At 40.2% G+C, this 21,372-nt stretch overlaps 1 protein-coding gene across 3 annotated transcripts in view; it reads right to left on the bottom strand.

Moving 5' to 3' along the window:
• Positions 1-4,610: 4,610 nt before the first annotated feature.
• sema3d (sema domain, immunoglobulin domain (Ig), short basic domain, secreted, (semaphorin) 3D) overlaps positions 4,611-21,372 on the bottom strand; it is a 39,536-nt gene continuing 22,774 nt past the window's right edge. For 2 of the 3 annotated variants that reach the window (XM_017466713.3, XM_017466714.3), the window contains exons 7-18: positions 20,216-20,344; positions 17,668-17,810; positions 16,454-16,568; positions 16,174-16,243; positions 15,659-15,803; positions 14,872-15,094; positions 14,559-14,647; positions 14,437-14,478; positions 13,673-13,830; positions 12,771-12,835; positions 12,100-12,236; positions 4,611-6,179 (exon numbers count right to left, since the gene is read on the bottom strand). In XM_017466713.3, the coding sequence (XP_017322202.1) occupies positions 5,784-6,179; positions 12,100-12,236; positions 12,771-12,835; positions 13,673-13,830; positions 14,437-14,478; positions 14,559-14,647; positions 14,872-15,094; positions 15,659-15,803; positions 16,174-16,243; positions 16,454-16,568; positions 17,668-17,810; positions 20,216-20,344 (1,712 nt within the window). In that variant the 3' untranslated portion in view covers positions 4,611-5,783. The remainder of the gene's footprint in view (positions 6,180-12,099; positions 12,237-12,770; positions 12,836-13,672; positions 13,831-14,436; positions 14,479-14,558; positions 14,648-14,871; positions 15,095-15,658; positions 15,804-16,173; positions 16,244-16,453; positions 16,569-17,667; positions 17,811-20,215; positions 20,345-21,372) is intronic. The other variant, XM_017466715.3, reaches the window with a different exon arrangement.

Genomic DNA, 21,372 nt, shown 5'->3' with positions numbered 1-21,372 from the left:
CTTGCCCTCTCTCTTTTCTATTTTTTTTTTTTTTTTTATTTCATTATAATGTGTTTGTTATTTGTTTTTACTTTCCATGGGGTCTGCCACATTCTATCTGGGTCCTGTTTCTATTTTTATTCTTTTCTTCCCTCATTTTTAATGGAGTCATAAGAGCCAAAGTGTTTAGAACATTCTATTATGTGTTTTCTTGAGTCTTCCTTATGAATAAAAAATGAGACAAAGGCGACATGAGTATTGGGCATGGGATCCATTCCGTTACATTATATTTCATTTTATAGTCTATTTGTCTGCAGATTCTCGCCTCTGCCTCCAGTGCATGACTGCACTGCTTACAAAATATGGCACTGTATCACTTAATTCTCTCGCTCTTTCCATCTCCCTCCTATTTTTATAGTCAACTGTGATTTGTTCTGAACAATAAATATGCAATGGGCCTTCAAAAACCCAACAGTCTGAAATATTAATTAGCTTTGCAAGCGGAAAGAAAATGGGAATGATTCATATGTAAATATGAATAAATATTTCATAGGTCATTTCTAACCTTGTAAAAATGTTTAATTGAGTCGTGTAAAATGTTCTGCTCAGCAATTCAAAAAGACATTAATTCCAGAAGGCAGACATGCAACTAGTTATCTGTATGACTGTGATGGAGAGCCTGACGCCCACTGGGAACATGTCACACTAGTCTGAAACAGAGTTACTGCAGCAGAGAGTCACACCATTCACTGACTTATTCACTTATTCACTGACCATTCACTCAGCACTCAATCAATTATAACACACGTGCAGGAGTGTGTCAGGACTGACCTGAAAATAGCTTGTCAAAGTTTGTGTCTGTGGCCACAAAAGCAGTCAGTGAGTGAAGGACAGCTGATAGAAAAATAATCCAGGGTAGGGTGGTGTGACGCTGTTACCCACTACCCCAAATTTGGTAACTTCCCAATAGTCCTGAAGTCTTTTATTCTTCTTTAACGTATTCTATATTTATTAAAGCATAAAGTCTTATTTTTATAACATTATGTTTAATGTTGATTAATGTCCACAAGACAAGTTATCGCTTGTGATGTAGCAGCTATAATCAGTCGAGTCTTCCCCAGCCTCGCTCTTTTTTCTTTTGAAGCTAGGAAGAAGAAAAAACACCCCTTATCATGTTGCCAAGAAATCGGAAAGCCATATCAACCATTATACGTTTTTATTTGTTAAATTACATTTTTGAATCCATTTCCAGGTCTTATGTAATTATGAGCCGCATGTCCTGTTGACTTAGCTGTTACTATAGAAACAAAATGAGTTTAAAACAGAAACAGAACATAAATACAGAAAGCGCATTATTATAAACCTGTGATCCACCCTACTAGAAAATTACTCAACACCTTCTGACCAATCATATTTGAGAATTCAACAGGTTTCCATCCATGCAGCCATTTTCTGTACTGCTTATTGTAAATAGGGTTGCGGGGGAGCAACCTATACCAGGAGACTCGGGGACACCCTGGATGAGGTGTCAACCCATTGCAGGGCACAATCACACACACACACACACACACACACACACACACACACACACACACACACTCACACACTCATTCACATACTACAGACAATTTAGAGATGCCAATCAGCCTACAACACATGTCTTTGGACTGAGGGAGGAAACCGGAGTACCCGGAGGAAACCCCCAACCTCCACGCACACAGGGCGAAGGCGGGAATCAAACCCTCAATTTAACAGAGACCTCAAACATACGCAAAAGTGAAACACGTCAACAGGGACTTTAAACACCTCATGCTTTCAGCTCTCTGTGTGCTATGTAGTCGTTAAAATAAGCATGTTTGCTAAACCGAAAATAATAACATATTATCATACCCGCCTAATTTAAATTCCCAACCAACCAAGTAGAATAAACAGACCATCTGAACCAGAACAAATGACACAGCCTGGACAGTCAGACACACTGCTAATGACCCTGCTGACCAGGTCAGTTGACTCGCTGCCTAAAAAGGCCCCATTAGCAAAAAGCCTCATTTTCTCCACTACACCCAGCTGGACCAAATTCATCCTGCCATAATCTCCCTCCATCAACAGCACTCTGCTTCACTCTTTGTTTGGAGCATGTGGATGATTTTATAAGGCTAAACTGATTTATGACATGTGCAGTGGGATGTGATTGGAATGATGTTACTATATCATGCTCTGCTTGTTTTGTTGCTCATACAGGAAGAAGAACCAGTTCCACAGATTAATGAGATTTCCCATCAGCCAAAATCCTGTTGCCTTTAACAGGCCCCATATGGTCATCAGAGCAATCCCATTCACCATGGCATGACACATAGAAGTCCTGCTGTCAAGGATAGAGGTGGTGAATTCAAGAGACTTCACAAAAGTCAGACAGTGCTGAGAATTATTAGAACGTGCGTGAAATGCTAGTGACTGTGATTCACTTGTAGGAATTCTGCATTACATTTGTAGAGAATTGTTTTAACCTGGTAGGCATTTTTCATTAACTTTATACATGAGTGTGCAATTGTATGAAACCAAGATCATTTAGTTACGTCAATTAGTTATATATTATTATTTTGTGCTAAAATAATATAAGCAAGGAATAATATTATTGATTATTTGCCCTGGCATGTTTTATTCCTCTTATACCAGAGCAATTTACAAATGATAATACATTTATTAATAGAACAATATAACTTTTTAACTGTTTATAGTTATATTTACGTCCACGAGACAAGTTAGTTCCACAAGGTAGTGTGCTAGCAGTAATGAGTCCTAACACCAGGAAATGGGATAGCATTTTAGCACGTCCAGTTCCATCATCCTGAAGTCAATGGGTTTTTCAGTGGGTTTTTGGTTGAATGCTGAAATAAGGTCTGTGGGTTAGCACAAGCTCAAGATATCACATTTTATTCTATGACATAAAATACATCAGTAATACCTCACTCATGATTTTTTTTAAGCTTTTGCGTGCCTTGTAAAAGACAGGTGCTGACAAGTGGTTAAATGGGATTACAGAGGTTGTCGGGGACATTAAACGTCATCACGTCGAACAGGAAAAACTCATGTACTACAGCCTCGTTGTGTTTATACTCACGCTCTTGCAAACTATTCCAACTCAAACTTTCCAACTTGTAGATTTATCAGTTTATAATATTTAATAATTGAAGTGTTTTTTTAAAAGAAAGATTGAAAGAGTTGACAGAAGCTTAGCGGTGGTGACGTTGAAGTCATGCGACCGTGGTGTAGTTTGTTTATAGCCACACTTTAGCTTTTTTACTTCTGCCGATTGTATTTAGGCTTCAAAATTCATAAAAGTTGTGTTCATTTGTGAAGACTATCTTGATGAGCAAAACATGTAGGAATCATAAACTTTTGTTGGTCACAGAGCTGATTTTCTGCAATCATCTAAAAGCCAGTGGAAAAATTCTGTTGGATTTTTTTTTTTGAGGGAACCAGGGTGATGCTAACTTCTGGGTTGGCCTACAAAAATACATCATTCCTTGCAGCACTCTATTGTGACTTGTCTTTATTTTCACTTCCTGGTCCAGTCTCCACCCATTTTGTCATTTTCAGGTCACCCGATTGTGTCCAGCTGTTTTGTGCTAGTTTGTAGTTGTGTCTTTGTCTTATCATGCATCTTTTGTATTGTTAGGTTCTGAGCCGTGGCTTCCTGTGTCATGTTCGTTCTGCTTTTGACTCTCTTTTTGATGTTTTGCTTTTGATCATGGATTATCCATGTTTGTTTCAGCCTGCTTGTGTTCTGACCCCAGCATGGTATAATGACAACGATTATCAGATTTGTCCAATAAACACTACGCTTATTATAAACACTTGCATCGTCCTTCCAATACACACGTATTAGACTTTCCAAGAAACCAGAAAGTACAAGGTCCTCTGTTCTGAAGACTTTCCTGTTGCGGAAGAGTTCCATTACAAAGTTCAGACACTGGAGACTGTTTACTATTAGTCTTGGATTATGTGAAGCGTCTGCCATACAAGCACTACTGTCTGAAATAGTGCTGTTGTAATAATAAAACACATTCTGACCAATCAGATTTAAGCATTCAACAGTAACACGGTATAATTACAGATATAACCTGTATTGTGTAGGTGTATGAATGACTTGTTAAACTTGACCCCTTTTATAGGTCAACAGAAGCAAAACTAACTGGTAGTGAGAAGTGAGTCCGGATGTGGACAGAGTCTCGACCTTGAACACACACTACACACACAGTGTGTGCAGGAGTCACTGTTTCAGGCTGGAGGGTCATGTGAGGTCAGTCTGTGAAGAATGATGGATGGCAGTGGGGTTCACCCGCTCTCTCTAATCTCATCTCTGTGTGTTTGACTGCTCTTCCAACTGACCAGACTGGTGGCATTTCTCAATCAAGAGCTGGAGAGCATGACTAGTGTAGAACTCCAGCCAAGGCATCGGGTGTTCATGTTTATGTGAATTTCTCCACTTTGAAAGGAATATAAAGAAATAATACTAATTAAGAAGAAAAAGAAGTAGATTTAAGAGGAAGAAAACAATAGATTGATCTTCCTTCAAGTATCGGTCTTCAAGTATTTGGCAAAAAAAAAAAAACGTCTGTAGTCAGAGAGCTTTATAAGAAAGAGTTTATTCCAACTGTGTTGTAATTATAAATAGCTTCATATACCGTAAACAAACTAACTACAAAAGACACAGTGGAAATATACAGAAATATTATAGTTTTTTCTACTAAACCTTTATTATATTGTTTATCATCTTAGGTTGTGTTCAGACAGTCAGGTCCATTTTTTTGTTTGTTTGTTTGTTTATGCAGGAATATTTTCTGCAGTCTGAAATGCAAAAATGCATGAAACAGATCTTTTTCCATTCAGATTCAAGACGCATTTGTACGTAGCTTCAAATCTAATTAAAAGGCCAATAAAAAGTTCTGGCTATGCGAATCAATTTAACCAGTCCAAAGTTCAAGTTTCTTTTCGTCACTTATCTTCAGTAGGCGCTTTATCCTGGTCAGGATACATGTGAGAAACCTCCATACAGACAGAAAATTAAGCACCGGGGACACCGGAGCAGTGCGCTAGAAACACTACTCATTGGGCCACCATGCCGGCCTGTCTACAGTCAATATCCAAATATCAGATTTCATCACTTTTGAAATTCGCAGTCCGTACAGGTTTTTGCTGCGTTTTTTTTGTGATTGTTGCGGCCAAAAATGCTTGATTTTGCTGCGGCTTTTTTTTGTTTTCAAAACTTGAGTTTTGAAAAGGTCACAAAATCCTGAAGGGACTGAATATGGATTTATTGAAGAAATTGATTTGCCCAGCTGTGTGAACACCACCATAATCTGAAAACAATTAAAACGTCGACAATTCTACCACATGCAAAATCTGCTGTACAAAACACATATATATACAGTCATTCAACATGAATGCAATTTCATTACTGGTTACAATTAAAGCATTGTGAACGGGAAAGCTCTTGCTTCTCTGGGGATTTTACTAGATAAGTACATGAGCAGAACATTTCTGCTGTAGGTCTGCAAGAGGAACCTGTTCTTCACTTACACAGCCGTTGCAGATTTTGCAGTTTCATACTTGACTGTGTCTTTGCTGTGTCCTGATGACAGGTAGAGATATTGCTTCTGCACCCAGACAGCCAGAGCACTGGTTCTTTAAATAGTTGAAATGGTTGAAACAGGTTTGATTTGGGCCATGGACACTGATCCACAGACCGATGCTGTATGTTATCTCTCCCTCCCCTACTTGCTCTTCTGACAACCGTTCATTCAGACAGCGGCCCCCTGGTGGTGCCGTCGGTTCCTGCTCTTTCGGAGCTCCTGAGTATGTTTCCACTTAGCTTTCTGCCTCTGCTTCTTCTCCTTATGCCAGAGCACTTCACAGTACTCCTCTAGAGAGGGTGCGCTCAGAGCACGCACATAATCCTTATAACTGTGCCTCAACTCAGACGTCATGTCCTGAATGGCGTGATCAGGGGGTCCAATGGAGGCTGAATGGTGCCCGGGAAGGTGGTTGCGCTCCAGGACTCTCAGCGAGAGATGGAGGAGCGTGCGGGTGAAGCTGTGCTCCTGAGCTGTGCACATGTACAAGCCAGCATCACTGCGCTGCACCCAGCGAATTAGTAAACCTCGCTCTGTTACCAACACCCGCTCATCCTCTTTGATCTGTAACACACCAACATATATATATGTATATATCATAATCAATAAGTTACATCCTTTGCATGGTCTTCACTCAAGGTGCTAAACATTATGAACATTTCCTCCTCATCAACACACAAACCACATAAAGATTTAGCATTACTGCTTCCCAATCTAGTTTCAAAGGCAGTGCACTTTCTCATTCTGTGCAATAATTATGTGTCACCTCCAACTGCAGATGGAGAATTCACATGTCACCTGTAGAGCTCATGGCCATTAATCATTCTGATGGTTTGCGCAAAGTTAATTCGAAGGGGAGCAGTGCACAGCATGGCTCCAACCCTCCTCCAAACACAGGGGCAAAGGTCACTCTGTCACCTTTAGGTTCAGCTTCCTGCTGACCTCTAATTACTGCATTTCATTGGTCATTACAGTCTTATTAGATACATCAGGAACACTGACTCTATATTAATGGTAGTGAAGTGAGAAAGAGCGAGAGAGAGAGAGAGAGAGAGAGAGAGAGAGCTTCATCCTTTAGAACTATTACTCGGCCTGACCTATCTAAAAAGCATGTGTGTGTGGGCAGTGAACAGGTCTGATCTATGTTCAAGGTGCGTGTTCACTTCTTTGGTGGCCTCTGACACAGGAAGTTCCCTCTGTGTGAATGTAAGGGTCAGCCCTGGGAAGGCTTTGAGAGGATGCAGTGTGTTCAAGTAATAAAGACGCAATGACATGGTCAAAGAGAAGGCTGTCTAAAGCATGCTAACAACTGTCTCCTTACTGTCTATCAATTGCCATCGCCTTCTAGACTGAAAAGAAACTCTCGCTTGTGTTTCTATGCCTGCCAGTTCTTCATTCTCATCATGAGGTTGTCAAGAGCTAAAACAATGCAGCTGTGCTCGAGAGAAATGAGGGGGCTTCAAAGCATACCAGCTCCTTTTTAAACAAGTGCACACTCACTTATGGACACACACACACACACACTTATGTGCGCACATAAAAATTCACACTCAGGTAGGTTTTACTATACCTAGGACATAAAATAGAGTTGAACAATGTTTATGGCAGGAATAAATAAAATCTCTCAATGGAAGAGTATTCTAAATCAATAGCTTTAGTCAAATAAGTGTTTGGGCTCTGACTTTGTGTCCTGTGATGCCTGTGACTATACCACAAACAGCCTGAGGCATGTAAGGATGAAACATGTGTGAGTGTGTGTGTGTGTGTGTGTGTGTGTGTGTGTGTGATGGTGATGTCATTGTGTCTGCATGTAATAAGGGCGTGTGTCAGAAGTATGTCAGAAGGTTGAGAGTGATGCATTGGATCAGCTTCTCTGTGTAAAAGCAGAACCAGGTCACAGTTAAAGCTGTGGAAGAGGCCTCTTACTCTTTCATGTGCTGTGTGAGGAGAGAAAGGCCTTCTGTTCAGAATCAGTCACAAACACCAGTCATAAAGCCTTCTGGGAAAGCAGTTCAACAGAACGTACAGAAATATAGAACAGGACGTGCAACTCTCTCACTCTATCTCTCTCACTCTATCCATCTTTCACTCTCACACTTTTTCTCTCACTCTCACACACTATCTCGCTCTCACTCTATCCCTCTCTCACACTCTATCTCTCTTTCACACTCTATCTCTCTCACTCTCTCTCACTCTATCCCTCTCTCACACTTTTTCTCCCACTCTATCCACCTCTCACTCTCACACTTTTTCTCTCACTCTCACACACTATCTCGCTCTCACTCTATCCCTCTCTCACACTCTATCTCTCTTTCACACTCTATCTCTCTCACTCTCTCTCACTCTATCCCTCTCTCACACTTTTTCTCTCACTCTATCCACCTCTCACTCTCACACTTTTTCTCTCACTCTCACACACTATCTCGCTCTCACTTTCACACTCTATCGCTCTCTCACTCTCACACTATCTCTCTCACACTTTTTCTCTCACTCTCACGCTCTCTCTCACACACTATCTCGCTCTCACTCTCACACTCTATCGCTCTCTCACACTCACACTCTATCGCTGTCTGCAACACTCATGCAACACTCTCACACTCTATCTCTCTTACAAACTCTCCCTCTATCTCTATCTCTATCACTAACCCTTCTTGTGTTACGCCGTGAAGAGGATTTGAAAATGACCGCAGTCCAGTAAACATACACATAGTACTTAAACACACCCTTTAGACGACAGTGCCTTAAAAGTATACCCAAGGCTTTTCAAATTAGTCGCTACGTGATTTCTGGCACATTACCTAGTACTTATTAAATAGCACAAACTTTGTTTACTCAAATATAATTTCTAATAGATTTCGAAGCACAGATGTTGGGCAGTCAACAAGCGTTCATGCCAAGCGTGTATTTTTCATGCAACACCCACTTATATATATATTTACATTATAAATCTGTTCATCATCCTTTCACATATTTGATTACTTTTTACAAGGAAATAATCTCTGGTTTTGGTTTCAGACATACTTTTACATCTGTATATCACAGAAACGTCTTGACAGTTTAACATACAAAAAGTCCAATATAATGTTTGTATACGAATCTGCATTAAATATACTCACATATTTGAAATGTTTAATGATGGTATTCAACGACTGCCGACCTAAGTGAGCAGGTTTTCAGTCCGTGCACAGAAATGTGTTAAAAATATTGCTTGCCCTAACTGCCCACGCTCTACAGATGTGGTTTATAGAGATTACATGCCATGGTTGGAATATTCCTTAAAAACCCATGAGACACTCCACAACTCCTGTCTCTCATAACAGTGCCCTGAAGGCTGCCGATTTTCATCGCTGTGGGAGGAAAACATGCTGCTTTAGGGATGGCATGCTGCAATCTGTATCTGTTTAGTTTGGATAAACATTCGCACCAACACACACACACACACACACTATAATCACACAAACACTTTAGGACGAGTTCCTTTCCCATCACTCAGCATGATTCTTTACGAGGTGAGGTGTTGGGTCATATTTTCGGATCGCACTGCAGGTGTAAAGTATGTGAATGCTTGTGTGTGTGTGTGTGTGTGTGTGTGGGTGTGGGTGTGTGCATGAGAGTGTGTGTATTGCAGGTGCTCTGAGCAGCTGCATCATCCAGCATCTGTTTGTCTGTGAAGGACAGATAAAGTGAGACAGTCATATAAAGAAAAGGGTGATAAAAAAGAAAGAAAGCGTAAAATATAACCAGAGGTAAAAACTGGGGGCTTCTGTTTACTCACAGAGAGACTTTAAACAGTTTTCTGTGAGCAATATATAACACATTTTTCTAGACCCCCACAAAGGTTAGGTAAAACCTGACACGCACACATACGCACACTCACTCACAATGCATGCATGAGTGTTCTGGCTATTCAGGAGTGATTAAGTACTGTAGTGATGGATCAATACAACAACGCTGCTGATATAACACTCAGAGGAGTTAGTCCAAGGCCTATCCATTCATCATAACACACAAGCACACATACACACACACACAAAACACCCACACGGTGCACAAGGTCAACTCCTCCTTCATATCCGCAGTGTGAACCACTCTCCGAGAGACAGAGGAGGTGAGGATATGTGGGTGATGAGGGTGTTGGATTAGTAGCAGCAGTGCATACAGTATATGAGGGAGAATAAGGGCAATGGAATATTTTCAAATGTCCAGGGTAGAAATGGCTTTAGGGGGATAGATGGAGAAATGCGAGAGCCTCGAGAAGCTGGAGAAACACTCGAGCCTCGAGATGAGGTAGGGTCAGGTTCAAAAAGTGAGAGAAAATGGTGAGTAGACGACAGAAATGGAATCTGCTATTTCCCTTCCTCCGTCCTTATCAATTCCTCTGTTATTCTCCCCATCCATCATTCTTCCACTGCCTTTTTCTGAATAGAAAATAGCACAGCCATTAAAATAAGATCAGCAATAATGTCTATCTTCTTGATGGAGAATGGCAACAAGAAAAGTCAGTTATCTCAGGAATGAAGGTGCTTCGGTTTATGTTCGCATTACTCATCATAATGGCCGGGAAATAAATGTGATATCGGCGGCTTTGACTGAGGTATGGTTGTTGGTGCCAGATCTGCTGGTCTGAGTATTTCAGAAACTGTCAGAATCTGAGCCTACAGTGGGTACAGGCTCACCAAAACATTTACAGCTGAAGATTGGAAAAACAGTCTTCTACCAGTTGTCTTTTTCCAACAATTAATTCCTTTATGCTGATGCCACCTGATTGGCTGATTGCATAATTGCATGAATGAGCAGGTGTACAGGTGTTCCTTCTAAAGTGGTCGATAAGTATATATATATATATATATGTGTGTGTGTATATATATATATATATATATATATATATATATATATATATATATATATATATATATATAAAATTCAATAATAGACATTCAACTAAAACTAATAGACATTTCACCTTATACACCACCATTCTGAACAAGCACACTGTAGGACCCTAAAGCACAGTTTTGTTGTACTGCACACATCTCAGTGTACAAAGAGGACTTATTTGACTACGTATGTGTTTTCCGTGTTTTCCACTTCACACACATATCAGCAATTTGGACCCAAGATAATGTCCTGTGTGCTCTCTGGCCTAATGCTGATATAGGTACTTCAGTTCTTTTCATTTGCTGTTTCTGTTATTCATTTGCTTGCACTGTAAACTATTCCCTTTTTATTGATGGGGTCCATACCAAATGGTTGTTATGTAACCACTGAATTTTAGAACCAGAGATATGAACATTAACACGATTCAACTGTTGAAATATGCTAAACCCTGCAACACCAAACACTTATGAGGGAGAAAGTGTTACCCGGATACACAGCAACATGTGCTTTCAATAGATGCACGGTCTGTGGGCAGAATGAGAGCAATTGTAGGCATGTTTATGACCTGGATTAGGACTGTCTTAAAAGCACTGAACGCACATTTTGGACTCTCTTGCACCACAATGTTCCTCATTGGTGCCAGCATCTCTCAGTGTAGCCAGGTTATGATCAAGCTGTGTGTATTATTAAAGCGAGATGTAGAGAAAGCACCTGTGATTCAGACTTGCACCTGTAGCACTTACACTACAAGGCTCTCTTCGAGCAGTTCTCTTCTCAGTGGTGGTATGTAGAGATTGAGAGCCCTAAGGACTTGTCATAATCCTCTTCATGGAACCTGTCTGACATTTCATTGGAACGCTTGCATTTAACAGCCCCTTGTGCTGTAATTATATGTACTGTAGTAACTTCAAAGTAAATTCACTGTAAATTCTTGTATATTTACTGCATATTGTGTAAAAGTATTGTATACTGTGTGAATTATGTTCTCTGTTATTGATTCCAGTACCAAATTCCCTAAATACAAAAACACGATTCTGATTCTGAAGTACTACTTCTTGTAGTATATACTGTACATCTCACAAGGTATGCACAATTGACTAACGCTAAAACGTGGTTCAAAGTTTTCATCACATTTCACCACAGTAACATTAAAACACTTTGAAGACTTGAGAAATGGGGGAACAGATTTAACGGTACTAATTCACGTCCTACATACTCACAATGTATGTACACTGACAGTTTGTTGGCAATCAACCATGCTTGCCAACCTGTCCATTTTTATTGCTGTCTTTGCAACCATGAACACTTAAACACAAAAAAAAGCAGTAGCATGCTGCCTGTTTTTGTGGAATAATTTATAGTCAAAACATCCAAACGAGTTTAGTCATTGACGTAAAAATAGAAGACTTCACCAACTGATCACAACAAATTCTGTTGAAATAAATGATATTTTGCTGATAGTGTGTTTCACATTAAATCAGAGAGAAGGATACTGCATGCATAATGTTTTTTTTTTATTATTAGCATTAAATATTACTAATATGGTCTCAATTGTAAACAAATGCATGCTCACATAAACAACCAAACAGTGATGTGTGCTAGTTACCTCTTGGCGGTGGTCTGATCCTGGTCTTTGTATAAACCAGGTGATCTGGGCCTGCTGGGATTTAGGCAGACACTCCAGGAAGGAGGAGTTATTCTCCACACCATACAGCACCTTCTCCTCTACGTTCTTCCCCAACACTGCACACAATGGCAGAGGAAAGGTAAGAGACAATGCATTTAGTTGATGGGGAGTGTGTGTGTGTGTGTGTGTGTGTGTGTGTGTGTGTGTGTGTGTGTGTGTGTGTGTGTGTGTGTATGTTGAGTATATGACTGACAGAGGGAGAGAGTAGTTTTAAGATTTATTTGTGAATTCCATTACATGAGCCCCTCTGGACAATGTTGCATTTTCTGGAACAATGCAGAGCTTTTAGTAAGCTTTTATGCATCACACACACACACACACACACACACACACACATTTCTTACTATCCTTGTGAGGACCTTCTATAACATAATTATTAGTGCAGCAAAGGAATGCTATCATACACCCAAATCCAACACTAACCTTATCCCCAGTAAAGGAAATCTTTTTATATAATCCCTTTTTTTCTGTTAAAAAAATGTTTTCTAATGTTTTGTTTTCCTCATGGGGACCAGCTGTGTCTTCATATGGTCAAAACTCCAGAAATTCCAGTCCTATCATACACATACACACACATTTACAGTACTTACCATCGTCTGCATCCCAGCAATGGCTGGATGGGTCTCCATGTTTGATGTCCTGTCTGCGAGCCCTCCTGAAACAAAGAGTTACGAATATGTAAGTGAATATGTGATAGGCTCAGCTATGTACAGTATCCTGGCAATATAATTCTATATCTATGCCCCTATTTCTGCATGTGTTCTTGTAAAAAAAAAAAATCTCATAATGGCAAGGCATTCTTTTGTAACACGTAAAACTGAGGTAATGACGTTATCTGACCATCTGACAATGTGCAAAAACATATACTGATCTAATAACTCTCTCGGACGTTCTCTGACTCTGCATCTGCTAGGAATGACCTGACCTGCTTATGTCAGCAGCAAACCTAAAAGAGAGAAAAGGGCAAGAAAACTTTTTTGGCAACTCACATACATCATCTCAACAACAAAGCTCCTCTAATCAATTTGCCTGTCCGGTCCACTCCCACAACACTCTATAGCAGCAGAGCTGCGGTGCACAATCAAATAGTTATCTTTTTTTTCTTGGCTGAAATCTGGGGGTTTTGAAGAAGTAGGTCAGAGTGAGGGCACAGTGGAACACACATGGTCTCTACTTCAACTTCTCTAACCAACTATTTACTAATACTACTCATGTCTACTAACTCAAACAGACTACACACTTACTTTCTCATACCGAATCCTTCCTCCTGTATTGTGCCCTCACATTTCTCATTCTACCTTTACAGTGCTTATCTCAGCTGTAGTCTTCTCACAATACTAGCCGTTGCTCTTTTGCACTGTTGCACTATTGTACTTTTTCTAGTCATGCTATTCTTTCTTGCTGCTCACACTGAATAATCGATACAGGATACTAAACATTATTTCTAACCGCCACAAGCTGTAAACATGTATGTGTGTGTGTGTGTGTTCACCTCTTGGATGCCGGTATGTATCTGGAGCAGTGGGAGCCGTCCCAGGCGCAGTATGGGTCTCTGGCCAGGCAGCATTCAGCGCAGCCCTGACCATAAATGTGGCACCTGTGCAGAGCCACCAGCACCAGGCCATCTCCCCCTCCGACAAACAGCTGCTGCTAAAGACACACAGTACAACACGCCCTCACACACACGCACAGAACAAACACAAACGCAAGGCCAGCAAAAGTGCTTGCAGGAACTATGGGAGCTGCTTTATTTATAACATCTTGAAAGGACCATCAGTAAACGTGATTTATTTGCTCCGTCCTTGTTGCTCTGTAATTTGTTCAGACGCTTTCATCTTTATGTAAACATCGTGTTTATTTGTTCTTTTACCCATATGCCTAGAGAGCTCATATACTTTGAGAAACTTCAGACTAGGCAGGGAATAAATACAAATGTATACGGAGAGAGAGAGAGAGAGAGAGAGAGAGAGAGAGAGAGAGAGAGAGAGAGATGGAAGAAGAAATGGCCTGGAGAAAGTGACTGAATTTGGTTTGTCCTGTCTCTGACCCAGCCACGTACTTAAGCAGATAATGAGACAAACAGGAGAAGGAGGAATGTGTGTGTCATGTATGAGAGAGAGAGAGAGAGAGAGAGAGAGAGAGAACAGTGGAAATCTTTGGAGGTAATAAAAGTGGAGTTACATTGCAATCTCAGGGACAGAATTTTACACAGAAAGTGAAGACATAGTGCCTGTCAGTATCATATATTGTTTCTACCTGTTTGGAAGAGATTTCCATGCTGAGGATGGGAGACGGATTCTGAAATAAGACACAAAAGCAGTTACGAAAGATACTTTTAAGGAACAGAGTCTTTGTTTATTTGTTTTCTTTCGTTTTACCTTGAACACTTGTAATTCTTCTAACACCACCTCTTCTGCGGCCCAGTTTTCCTGTGTGATGCTAACCACTTTTAAAATTGACCCAGCATCTATAAAACACACAAAAACCAACACTTGGTGTCTGCTTTTTTTTCCTGAAAATTGACTCACCTCGCCCTCTAGTGGTAATACACTTTCAAACATATGCGTACAGTACGTATGGGGGCATGGTTTACATATTTTGGTAAGTTCTGATGTTTATCATGAAAACACTTATCATCTCACGGTACATTTAGAAATTTCCAGTATTTTGCCAGCATGTGTGTGACTTTACCTGTGCCCAGGAACATGACAGCGTAGTGCCCATCCACAGCAGAGACGCGGTCTACTGCGATCTGCGTGAGCCGATACTCGGTGTTGATCCTCGTGAAGATGGGCCGGCCGGTGATCGGGTACACGAAGTGGTACATGAGTGGGTGCATGCGGATAAAGCTAATGACATCATCTGGGAAATCTTTAGTGGTCTTTATGCGTGGGTCATATGTGCGACTCGGACACTGTATGGGAGAGAAACATTTACGTTTAGGTATTTGCTAGTTGCTATTTTTCAGCCAGAGCAACTTCCACTATAGCTGATGCTCAAGAGCCAAGCAGTGGTTCTCTGGTAGTTGTGGGATTTGCCCTCACAACTTTCAGCTCACTACCTCAAAAATCAGCCACTGCTGCCTATTACATTTGAAATTCAAATATAATATCTCCTATACAAATATCAGAATATGAACACATACAACAGTGTTGTAAATAATGTCCTTTCGTTTGGAGAACAAGTTCAGGCTGAGAGAGCATAATCATTAGGCTGTATCGCCCTCTAGTGGTGAATCCTAACACTACAATATATATCAGTACAGCTGTTTGTTCTGAATGTCACTCTCCGAGTGGACTAAACTTGTTTGTCATTGTGAAGAATATATTTAACATTTGAACAAAAATGACAGAAGGTACAGCTGCACTCAAAAGCTGCTACTAAAATGTGGAATAGAGAAAAGAAAAAAAAGAAGAAGAAGAAGAAGAAGAAGAAGAAGAAGAAGAAGAAGAAGAAGAAGAAGGGATGTGGTCCTGACCGTGCCAGGTCTTGGGTAAGGGATTTTCCCCTCATATTCCACCCAGCGGTGATCTGGTCCCTCTTTATGTGCGTAAGGCCCATTAAATACAGCACGGATGTCCTCCATATTGTACATACACACTGCTGATCCTTTAAAGATAGAGCTAATGGTATACACAAGGACACAAACAATAGTAAACATACATGGATATTGTGAAATAATTGTGAAAGTCATTTCATTTACATTTGAAGCAAGCTGTATTTTACGTTCAAAGTAAAAATGTTGGCAACATATTTCTAAACAGAGATAAGCAAAACTGGAGGTCTGCAGTAAGGGAAGCAAATCTTTGCATGTGCTGTGTCTGTATATGTTTGGACATTTATATGAGCTGATCATAATAAACTACGTATGCAACAATGCAAGGCTGCGAGAGTAGTAAACACTGTAATGGAATTCAGAGCTCTGGGTGGTTTTATATCCAGACTTGTAATTATACCTGATTTATCCAGTCACAACAATACAAGAAGGAGTACCTAGTAGTGGTGAAGACTCCATACACTTTGGGGTTTTTCTCATCTCTGGTTGGAACCATAAAGATGTCCTCTATAATGCACACATACACATACACAATCACACACACACACACACACACACACACACACACACACACACACACACACAGACACACGCTTCAAAATTGCTAGAAATACAAATAAGTGTGATTATCAGATAAAACTTTATGTCTAATAAGCACACCGTCTGTGTGTGTGTGAGAGAGTGTATGTTTGGTTGTGTGTAAAATCACCCACTTACGGAGCTCGTCAAAGTGTGTATCCACACCATCTGTTCCTGGAATGGAACACACCAGTCGGGCCTTGAGGAACGTCGTCCACTTGTTGGTCAGACTTCTCAAACCACCTACATCATTCTGAGACACACAAATATACACAAACATGACACAGGCATTAGTCAAGCGTCTTAAGTTAAGCGTCCTCACTCGAAAACCACATAGGTGTACCTTTTAAAACCATCATACTTCATTTTATAGACTCCATAAATAAACTCCCATTATATGAAGTGAAGGCCTCCATCTGTCCTTAATCAGACTAGCTTATTTAACTAAGACAGAGTGGGGAGAAGAGCTAACACACATCAGTTACCCACAGAGACAGTAAGAGAGAAAATGAGAGGGCCTTAGAGTCTAAATCTAATTTATTCTGTTAGTACGATTGAGTATGTAGACACCGCCTCTTTGTTAAGTCTTAGAATCAGGTTAACTGCAGAAGCAGTTATATGTAGCCTGTTAGTGGAGAGGTTTGCTACAGTTCAGGCATGAGCTAACATACTTGTTATTTCTCAAGAGTGTTTGATCAGATGCCACCACTGAAGTCTGCAAACACATGCTATTCTATTCTTTGCCATTATGTTGTACTGAATAACAGAGAGGGAGAAAAAGTAGAACCATAAAAGGGCTTAGCAGTAGTGGTCGTAAACAGTCTAATCTACAAAGATGTGCTCTCTAGTGTGAGAGGAATCTGGCCTTGGCTAGCCTTACAGCTTACTTCCTAAGCATTAAGAGCCTCAGAGCAAAGATTTTGCAGTCTCCAGAATGTGTATGGCATTTATAGGTTTGAGAAAGCATTAATAGTTATGTACAGTATATATGACCTATCTGGCTCCTGCACTGAAGTCTTTTTAAGGTATTTCAGCACTCTCCTCTCTGAAGTAAGAGTTCGGTTAATACGATTATAAACTGGCACACAGGAACTCTGGTGTCATCATGAACAATGGCTCAGACTGTGACTACACAGCCAGGCCTCTGCTGTGATTTACCCTGCTGACAGCACTGGTTTAGTCTCCTTTCAACAGATCTCGTCACGTGAAACGTACCAGGAAGCCCGCTATCCCAGGGGGAACGTGAAACGCATATGATTTGATAATAAAAATGACTGAATCAGAGAAGTGATGAACATTTTGATCTAGAGGAGCAAGGATGGCTGCGTATTTATTCCTGCAGGGGTTCTTACTTTACAGACACGGGCTACGCGGGACAGCATGCCTTTGTCTGTGGTGCGCCCGTCCCGGGATGCCTCACGGAAGAAAAAGTAAATCTTGTCGTCATCGGGGTTGTACGTGTCAGCGATAGGATGAGCAGCTATAAACTTGGCCTCTGTGGAAACAGGAGATAAACAGTCAGCTCTTATTCATTCATCCCTTTTAGATTAGAGCTGCACAAATCAGACAGAGGAAAAGAAAAACCTAAAAAAGTGTGAATGTATAGGCATTCTTTTAAACATAATAAAATTTGAACCTTCCTGTTCTGTTCACAACTTTGCGGTTTAGTCCATCCCATTGGCCTAGTCCATCTATTTAGATTTTTGTGCAATAAAAATACCACAATATTGTATAACCACCACCCCACCCTCCTCTCTCTCTTTATTAAGTAAACAATATTTATGGAAGAACGCACAAAAACCCTTTCCCATGCTTAGGGATCCTTCTGATGGCAGGCGAAAATAGATTACAATCCGCTTTTTTTATTTCACACAGTTACTCTCAGGTCAAACTACCTGAAGATAATCTGTACTTTTCTGATGATTAGAGAAATCGAGCACAGCACATAAAGTTTCATATTGTAAAAATATTTTTTGTATTTAGTATAACATTTGTATTTAATAATCAATGGTTTTTTACTTTTTGAAAGAAAAAAAATGGGTATTTCTGGTATAAGCAACACATAAGGGTTAATGAAGGAAAAGTGAATAATATAAGTGTTTTTAATTCAACCCAATCCCCCATGTGGGTTTACATCCACATCAAATAAATAAGTTGTACACAGAGGGCCTTTGTGCCTCAACCCCAACCTAGCAGTGACTATGAGCCAGTTCCACCAAGGACGGGAAAGGAAAGGGCATGAAGGTATCTAAAGCAGCAAAGTACATAAATTCTTGCACATAAATCAGTAAGGTATAAGATCTATGAGTGTTGTATAGTTCAGACCATGAAGAATGAAGTTAACATGATAAATGATACGATGATGCAACAAATGATGTGAATTAGGGAAGAGGAGGCGAAATGAGCTGTGGTTTATCACACACTCACACATAAAGTGTAACACGTGCATACATTTTTAGCATGGGAACAAGAACTAATCTTGGGTGGAGCTGGTACAGGCAGTGTGTGAATCTTTATGGTATTAAATCTGGTGTGAATTTTGGCTTGCCTGGAAATATTAAATAGTCTGTGGTTTTGGTTTTATTCATCATGCAGCCTGCATGTTTGTGTGTGTAGGGTCTTAGCTGGAGTTTCCATGGGTAATTCCACTGCAATTCACCCTTTCTACAGTATAATGTATAAAGGAGATCTTTGTACTAACTGACTTGGTGGAATTTTGCCCTGACTGTGTACTCAAATACTGCATTTTTGCTGTGACTCTGGAGACTTAAGGTTAATATAGAACAATTTGAAAAAAATGAACAATGTGTTTGTGTCTATATCATCTACAGCTAGGTCCATAAATATGTGTTATTTTATCTGTCTACCACAGCACTGGAGTTGAAATTAAATAATGAATATGAGACTTCCAGCTGCACTTTCAGCAGGACGAAAAGTAATTGGACAATTCGATGCTCAGCTGTTCCATGGTCAGGTGTGTGTTATTCGCTCCTTATTTCCACTTACAGGTAAGCAGATAAAAGCCAATAGAATTGATTTTAAGTGTGGCATTTGCATTTGGAACATGTTGCTGTTAACTCTCAATGTGAAGTCGAAAGAGCTGTCACTGCCAGTGAAACAAGCCATCATTAGGCTGAAAAATCGAAACAAACCCATCAGAGAAATACCAAAAACATTAGGTGTGGTCACATCAACTAGTTGGTACATTTTTTAAATGATAGAATACACAGGTGAGCTCAGTAACACCAAAAGGCCCAGAGGACCATGGAAAACATCTGTGGTGGATGGCAGAAGAATTTCCTTCCCGGTGGAGAAAAACCCCTTCACAACGGCTGGCTAGATCAAGAGCATCCTCCAGGATGTATCTGCGTCAAAGTCAACAATCAAGAGAAGCCTTAACCAGAGTAAATCACATGACTGGAATCCAAGTGAGCATGCGTTTCACTTGCTGACGGCAAAATGCCCTACAGAGCAAGCAGGAACTGAAGACAGCTGCAGTAAAGGCTTGGCAGAGCATCACCTTGGAAGAAATCCAGTCTCCAGACTTTATAAAGTCATTGACTGCAAAGTATTTGCAACCATGTTATGCTAGTTTATCAGATTACCTTTGGACCGTTTTAAGGGGAAAAACTAATAAAATCACCCAATTTTAATGTTAATATCCTCAAATTAAGGCTTAATCCTCATTATTTCATTTCAACTCCAATATATTGTGTTACACTGCTAAAATAACAATAACTAGGTCTGTGTCCAAATATTTATGGACCTGAATCGTTAAGACATGTTTTGGGATTTACTGTATGAAACACTGATTTAGGCAAAATTGAAGTGCATTACTGTTGGTTAGTGTTTTGAATATTCATGTATATTAGCCTGTGTGTGTTTGTGTATAACTCTGACCATTTATCCAGTAGTCCTCTGAGATGTCCGTCCGTATGTAGTGTTGGTCTGGAGGAGGACCCAGAGAACGACTAAACATGCTGTCCTTCCCCAGGAAATCAGACACTGTTCCAGCATACAGGTACTGATCTGAGAACAGACAGTAAATCGCATGCAAATTTGTCATAGGTACATGAAGATGACTTTGACCTCCTGGCTGCATCTACATTCTCTCTCTCTCTCTCTCTCTCTCTCTCTCGCTCTCTCTCTCTCGCTCTCTCTCTCTCTCGCTCTCTCTCTCTCTCGCTCTCTCTCTCTCTCTCTCTCTCTCGCTCTCTCTCTCTCTCGCTCTCTCTCTGTTTGATATCTGACACCAGCTGAGTATCTTTCTAATACACGCATAAACAATTTCCTCTCAGTCGCAGCTGTCTCCACGGCAACCTACCCTGAAGAAGAAGTTTGGGAATGTGAGTTACTGCTACAGAGATGTAAAATAATCAACAGTAAGATGGTCACGCAAATATAATAAACATACACAACCATTCAGATGTCTGGAATCAACTGTCACATTTTGTTCAGAAAATAATAAGCCATACTACACCACAATGTGTTTTATAGATGTTTTTGTTAGTAGGGTGTACATTTTTTCCCCAGATATTTTACATATAGATTAGCCTGATTTATAGGACTATCTATTTGAGAAAATGAAGGTTTTGGGTCATTAGCTGTCAGCTATTTTAAAACTCATAATTTCAACAAATACAGGTCCTCTCTTCAGTGTTCCCTCCAATACACACATGCACACACACACAACTACATGTGTGCTCCCTGCTTGTGCTTTTCTCCTGTTTACAGAGCCTGTCTCTGTATGCCTCTGGAATGTGAGAAGATCTTCACCAAATATTACAGTGTGTTTTGGCTTACAATGATCAAATTATTAAGGACAAAATAATAATGTATGATTATATTATATTTTTTCCTTAAAATAACTGCCTTGAGATTTGATCACCACTTACCAAATCTGAGGCATTCTTAGTATTCATTTTATTATAGAATTTTATATCAACTGACATCCTGTCCCACGTATTCCCACTTCACACCCAGAGTTCCCAGGAGAAGGCTCCGGATCCACCACAACCTTGAGCAGAATCAAGTGCAGAATCAAGGGCTTACTGAAC

The sequence above is a fragment of the Ictalurus punctatus genome, chromosome 4, assembly GCF_001660625.3.
Source record: "Ictalurus punctatus breed USDA103 chromosome 4, Coco_2.0, whole genome shotgun sequence".
In the NCBI taxonomy this organism is placed as follows: domain Eukaryota; kingdom Metazoa; phylum Chordata; class Actinopteri; order Siluriformes; family Ictaluridae; genus Ictalurus; species Ictalurus punctatus.
This window is presented reverse-complemented; position numbering and strand designations above follow the sequence as displayed.